The 7,088-nt window shown below is 36.3% G+C and overlaps 1 protein-coding gene across 1 annotated transcript; it reads left to right on the top strand.

Annotated features, from left to right (window-relative positions):
* The first annotated feature begins 384 nt into the window (after positions 1-384).
* LOC108367660 (uncharacterized) lies at positions 385-753 on the top strand. Its single transcript, XM_017622330.1, has one exon. The coding sequence runs from the start codon at positions 385-387 to the stop codon at positions 751-753; it is 369 nt and encodes a 122-aa protein (XP_017477819.1).
* Positions 754-7,088: the final 6,335 nt, after the last annotated feature.

Raw genomic sequence — 7,088 nt, 5'->3', positions numbered from 1 at the left:
TTAGTTTCGGATCATGAATCTCAATTTAATTCTTCTGAGTTCAAATGTTTCCTAAAGGAAAATTTTATCTTACATAAACAGGGGGCACCGTATTATCCAGCCACGAATGGCCAAGCCGAAAGATCTATTCAAAATTTAAAAAATAAAATGAAATCGATAAGAACCCAATCATCCACAATAGAAAACGACTTAACAATATTCCTTCTAGCCTATCGACGGTCCATCCACCCAGCTACCGGGAAATCTCCGGCTATGTTAATGTTGGGACATCAGATCCCGAATCGATTAGACTTACTATTGCCGGATGGTAATAACTCACAGGAAAGGAGAGCTGCCCCAACAAAAACATTTCAGAGAGGAGATAGAGTTGCTGTGAGAGACTACATGGCAAACGAAAAATGGCGTTTCGGCACAGTAACCGAGACGAAAGGCGATCTTCATTATCGAGTTCAACTTGATGATAATCGCACGTGGACACGACATGTAGACCAAATGCGAAAAGTTGGAAAACTGGTATCCCATACACCTGCAAATGTGGAGGTGCAGCCATCAATACCAACAGTAACATCTGAAGTCGCCCCCGTTGGTATTGGAAGAGAGAGTCGTCTTGACGTCGCTCGGGATAAAGACTCTCAAACGAACTCGCCGATAGCTAAGGATACAGAGAACATTCTGCGTCGATCGGAAAGAGAGCGAAAACCACCGGAGAGACTCAAATATTCCATAATGAATTTAGGAATAAGTGAGCTTTGAATTTCTTTAACTTTTGAATTTAACTATTTTCTACCTTAACTTTTATGATAGTTAGGGGAGAGCTGTTATATAGGGCGTTTATCAATATGACTACCTTTAATACGACACTGTATTGCATAACTATTGTATTAGGGTTAAGCACCATAAGTACGATCAATGCGACACTGTTAGAGAAATTTAAATATAGATGTACGAACAATAAAGACCTTCAGTCAGCAAACAACCATACCCACGTTTATAACAATAACAAAATCGATAAAAAATTTCGATTATCATATCGACAGGTTCCGAAGATATCGATGGCAAAATCGATAACAGAAGCGATAAAAATATCGATTATTATATCCATAAGTCCCGAGAATCCCGAAAATCTCTAAAATCCCAAAATAGTTCCCAGATTGAGTCTCTGTGTGTCGTTCTATATCCTTTTCTCTATAATTACCTTTATTTTAATCTCTCTTCCTCTATCTTCATTTTTACTTTTATCGGTATCCTCATTCTCACCTTTTTCTCTATATTTATCTTTGGTTTCACGTTTGTGTTTATACTTTTCTTCATCTACATATTCCCCTTCACTTAAGTAAAGTGTTTAAATTTACCTTGGCCTTCATTTTTGCCTTTCTCTTTACGCATCTTTGTTTTTGCTTTTATTTTTGCCTTTGCCCGGGAGGGAACATTAAGGCTAACTTCGCCAAGAAGAAGCGGACTTGAAATTGAGCCTGTTAGTAATTTAACTATAAAAATTGTACCAAGCATTTGCCTGCGGCTGGAAAGGTAGGAAGATTAATAAGTTTTAATCGGCTCGTATAAGGTGGAAGGTTATATTGAGAATCCCAACGGAAATTTCTTAAAGCAAAAAGTAGGAATTGTTTTTGAATTGATTCTATCTTGTCTGAGTAAATTTGATAGCTTGGATTTCAAACCACCGAACCGTATTCCAGAACTGGCCTAACTAATGTTGTAAACAGGATTTTAGTGATATAAGGGTCACAAAATTCTTTTGACCATCGTTTCACAAATGCAAGTACACCTTCAGCCTTGTTGACTGTCCCATTAATATGAAGATTAAAATTAAGCTTAGGATCCATTGTGATACCAAGGTCCACAAAATTGTATACCTGTTTCAGGTAATGGTTACCTACTGTATAAGAAGAGGGATGAACAGCTCTTCAAGCGAAGCTCATTACTTTACATTTCTTAATATCTAGAGGCATAAAATTTACTTGACACCAGTAAGCCACGCTGTCTAAGTCTGATTGTAGCAAAGACCTTTCTTTAATTGAAGCGTACGATTTATAAAGCTTTACATAACCTGCATACATTAAAATTTTGGAAAATTGTATATCTGTAGAAATATCGTTTATAAAAAGCAAGAACAGAACCGGGCCTAGGTGGCTACCTTGAGGGACTCCTGAAGTAACATCAATGACGTCAGAGATAGTATTTTTAAACATTACCCTTTGTGATCTATCATAGAGGTATGAAGAGATCCAACGTAGAAAATTAGGTGGAAGACCAAGAAGATCAAGTTTATAGATGAGCAACGAGTGGCACACTTTGTCAAATGCTTTACTGAAGTCAGTATATATAACATCAACAGTTTTGCTTTCACTAAATGCTTTTGAGATATAGGATGTTAATTCAAGTAAATTTGTAGAAGTTGATTTGCCCTTGCAAAATCCATGTTGACTATATGAAATGCTAGAAGAATGCGTCAACTGATTTGTTATAATTGCTTCAAATAATTTAAGAATTGCAGAAAGCTTAGCTATTCCTCGGTAGTTCTCCACAGAAGATCTGCTACCGCTTTTATGTAACGGGGTTATGAACGATTCCTTCCATATAGTTGGAAAAACGCCCACTTTAAGAGATAAATTAAATAACGCTGTTAACGGCTCATAGAGATAATCAGAACAATTTATAAGAATACAAGTAGGGATCTGGTCAGGACCATAACTGAAGGACTGCTTTAAGGATTTCAGATAAACTACTACATCATCGGGAGATATTACTGGGATATTTATTGAGTTCATTGGACACAGTTTAAAAGAATAGTCAATGTTAGCATGTGAGTTAATTGAATAATTGGATTTAAAGAACTGAGCGAACATGTTAGAAATTGTTTGATTATCACTAGAGACGGTGTTTTTTATACTTCATGACGGAAGGAAGCCCACGTACATTTCGTTTGGAGTTTACGAAGTCATAAAATGATTTGGGGTTATATATTATACGCCGTTTGATTTTACACAAGTAAGCTTTATAACAATTTTTGTTTAGTTCAAAAAACTTATGACGCAAAAGTGAGTATTTTACATGGTATGAGTGTAAACCGGTTTTTTTGTGTAATCCAAAATAACGCGACTTTCTGTTTTTCAAATTTCTCAGTACTTTAGTGAACCATAACTGTGTTTGCCCTTCGGGAACATACATGAGTTTAGGCACATGCTTTTCAAATAATTTATGTAAAGTAAAGTTAAAAAGTGCAACGCTTTGTTCAATATTTTCTTTAAATGCAGGCCACGACAATTTAGATAGTTCATTGTTAAACGTTTTAAAGTTAGCTTTTGAAAAATCAAAGCAAATATTTGGTTCGTATGCTTGGGTACTGCAATTTTGTCCATTACTTATAACTTCGTAAGATACCTCCATAGCAGGGTGGTAGACATCTTCGGGCAAAACTAGTGGATCACACTTATTTACAACGGACTTAGATGCAGCATCAACATAAACAAGATGTAGTACTTTACCAAACTTATTGTGAAGTACATTAACCTGAGTTAGGCAGAGTTCAGCCATCTCCTCTAAAAATACGTTGTTGCGTGCACTAGACGCGAAAGGTATCAAGAATGATAGAATACAAGATTGCGCCGTCCTGGGCGTTGACATTTGTGTACCACAAGTAAACAAAGAATAGAGCGAAAAGAAGAACGAGTTGAAACAGCCAAAGCAGTTCACTTTACTGCGAAAAACGTGTTTTAATTTTGCTAAATGCGAAAATATTGCATTTTTCACCTAATCTATTAGAGAACAGTGAACATTGTAGTGCCCTCCATTGCTTTGCAATTGAGGCTGCTTCAGCAAACGTTTTAGTGCACTCCATTGCTTTGCAATTAAGGCTGCTGCAGAAAACAGCAGCAGCATCTCTGCGGGACTGGTTAGTTAACTTGCTAATGGAGGCTGCGTGGAGCAGAAACAAAATCATTGTGAGGAAATGCTGTTAATATAATAATAGAGAAACATTTCGGGAACGGCTTTGCCGTGTCCTATGTACACAAAATGCAGCGATTCGTCTCAGCGCTACATTTGCATCTACGCTTCTTGCATCTTGACGGTTGTCGCAATTTAACACACAGCACTTCATTGTATTAGTTTTTACGCAAATTAACACGATTTAAACTGATTTTTCCCTTATAATTCAAATTTCTCATTCGCTGATTTGTAAACAAAGGTTTATTTACAAGTTACCACAACTGTCAAAATCGGCAAAACCAAAGTAGCGGTACCACTGACGGCGCCACCTTTGTTCGCTGCACCGTGTACAATAACCAACCTTTTTGGGTTGTTGTTGTAGTAGTCGTTGTTGTTGTAGTTATATTCACTCCTGAGGAAGGCACGGGNTATGCTTGGTAAATTAAAATCACCCAACACAATCATTGAATCAGGGGGTTTAGTCAGTAAATTAACTCATTTCAGTAAAGAGATGAGTCGTGAATACACCAATGTGTCAGATCAGGGAGTGATATAGCATAGAGCTAAGTAAATAGACCCTTTTCCAGCCTGTACACGAATGCATTTGAACTCTACTGAATCAATGTGTGGAAGACTAACCTCTTCAGATGGTATTGAAGAATCCACAGCGAAGAGTACGCCACCGCCGATTCTGTCCTCCCTATCTTGTCTATAGATATGATAATTATTTGGAAGAATCTCTGAATTGAAAATGTGAGGTTTCAGCCAAGTTTCAGTAAAAGCAAGAATATTATTATTAGATTCAAGGCCTTTAAAATATAAGTTCGTTAATTTAGTATTTAAGCCTCTTACATTTTGGTAATAAATACTTAAAGCAGATTTAATAATTAGTTTTTTGATTCAGTGTTGAGGGGGGTTGAGTTACTGCGTTAGTAGTTGAAGATAGGGAAGGTGGTGGAGGCTTTGAAGATGATGCCACCACTTCAATGGGGGAAGAGGAAGATACTTCAGGCTCTTTATTATCCGAAGCAGATTTCGTTACACGCTCTTTTGAGGCTGAAGACTCTGATGCTGGAGGACATGGAGAAGATAGATTAATTAAGTCAGTCGGAAGATTATTCTGACGTGCAACGGCAATAATTTCCTTAGATGGACTATGAAGACGCTTACGTTTNAGGAGAAGATAAATTAATTAAGTCCTTCGGCAGATTATTCGGACGTGCAACGGCAGCAATTTTCTTAGATGGACTATGAAGACGCTAACGTTTAGACACACGGATATCCTTAACAGATTGCAAGGTATCTAAGCATTTGAATGATTTAAACATATTTTCATAATGGTTAAATTTTTCTGTTAGTACCGACAATTCTCTTCCTATTTCTGTAAAACCATTTCTGGTTTACCTAAATAGCTTGAAAAGATCAACTTCGGTTGACCTGCACTTTAAGCAAGACCAGCGAAGGCCCTTTCCATCATTAATAGCGTCCAGAATTTTTCCCGTCAAACCAGAACATTTCAGATGGTAAATACCATCACACAGTCAGCACGATAAGTAGCGTTCAGAATCTCTTTTAATTTGGCAAGTATCAAGATCGCACCTCATATTGAAAGATTTATGTAATACACTCCTTAGTAAAGGACAAACAAAATAAATTATAACAATTAAGGAGTTGATGTAAATACCTTTAAATAACTGTAGCGAAGAGTTTGAGTATCACTGTNCTCATATTGAAAGATTTATGTAATACACTCCTTAGTAAAGGACAAACAAAATAAATTATAACAATTAAGGAGCTGATGTAAATACCTTTAAATAACTGTAGCGAAGAGTTTGAGTATCACTGTAATTATGACACTTAATAAACGCAACGCAAACAGCTGTGACAAGAATTACTAGAAGAAGTAAACGAAAAGAGTAGAACAAATGTGCAAAAACAAAATGCATTCAGTTAACTACAAAGGATACAACAACAATGATAGCAACGTTTCATCAATATTAGAGTGGACTCTGCCCATGTACACATTCGCATTCGCAAAACATTCGAATCAATTGATTCGCATTCGCAAAACATTCGAATCAATTGATGCGAATGCGAATGTTGAATTCGAATGAGTAAAATGATGCGAATCATTCGAATAACGAATGCGAATACAAATATTCGCAACATCCCTGATCGAGAGAAAATTCCTCAAAATATAAATCATCAAAAAATACTCAAGCGCACCCGAAATTCCTCAGGTTTTGAGAAATTACTCACAAAGTGGCAACACTGGTGCAGATACACGAGTTCGTCCGCTACAACATGACAGAGGAACACTTTTGTAAGTACTGAAATATACCACAAATAGACTACATGGTCCAATGATTTTTGCCGGGGCAGCAATACTGGGCACACCAACACAGTCTCACTTTGACGTAGTATTAGCGCGTCGGGCTCAGTTATGGTTGCCACATTTTTCATAAATGTACTAAAAGTGGTATTTTTCGTGCATGGGTCTTTTGGTCTAATTTGCCTATCCGTATAATGGAATAATGAATCTTGGAAGTTCTAGTAACTAATACTATGAGTTTATAGAACCTTTTGCATACGAAAAATTTAGTACATGTAAAATTAAAAAAAAAATTAAATTGGCAAAACTCATTTTTTTAATAACTGGGCACCGTTTTGTTAGAATCAAATCTTTGAAATGCCAGCCGGCAAGATGGTTACGGTGTTTAGATTTTATTATTTCATATATATATAATACTAGCTTATACCCGCGGGTTTCACCCCACATTTTTTTACAAATATGAAAAATAATAAGGTAATGATGTTATATTTTATTTCTGTGCCCATTTTGTTATAGCTCGTTATTTTTTAAGCGAGTTAAGATATTTAGGCCATTTAAAACTATGAAATTATAGAATCCCGTCTACGCGCTAGGCATACGAAAGATATCAATCCCTCTAAGTTTACCTTAAAATGGTTCCAGGGATACGACGCGTGAACGTGTAACCTTCTTGGAGGTGCATTTTTTCTGTCAGTACGGCACTTATAAAATAAATCACCATAACAAATTTAAAATATTTCCAGAGATTTTCTATCCTTCCAGAGATATGTTTTAAGAAATTTTTAGTATGTATGGGAGACGACATGCAATT

Source organism: Rhagoletis zephyria, unplaced genomic scaffold, assembly GCF_001687245.7.
Source record: "Rhagoletis zephyria isolate East Lansing unplaced genomic scaffold, Rhagoletis_zephyria_1.1 Rzeph_scaffold_02760, whole genome shotgun sequence".
Lineage (NCBI taxonomy): Eukaryota > Metazoa > Arthropoda > Insecta > Diptera > Tephritidae > Rhagoletis > Rhagoletis zephyria.
The sequence above is the reverse complement of the archived record's forward strand: the minus strand, read 5'-3'. Positions and strand labels throughout refer to the sequence as shown.

Bases quoted from the DNA above. Each gene is read 5' to 3' on its own strand.
- LOC108367660 (XM_017622330.1), top strand. From the start codon at position 385: ATGGCAAACGAAAAATGGCGTTTCGGCACAGTAACCGAGACGAAAGGC.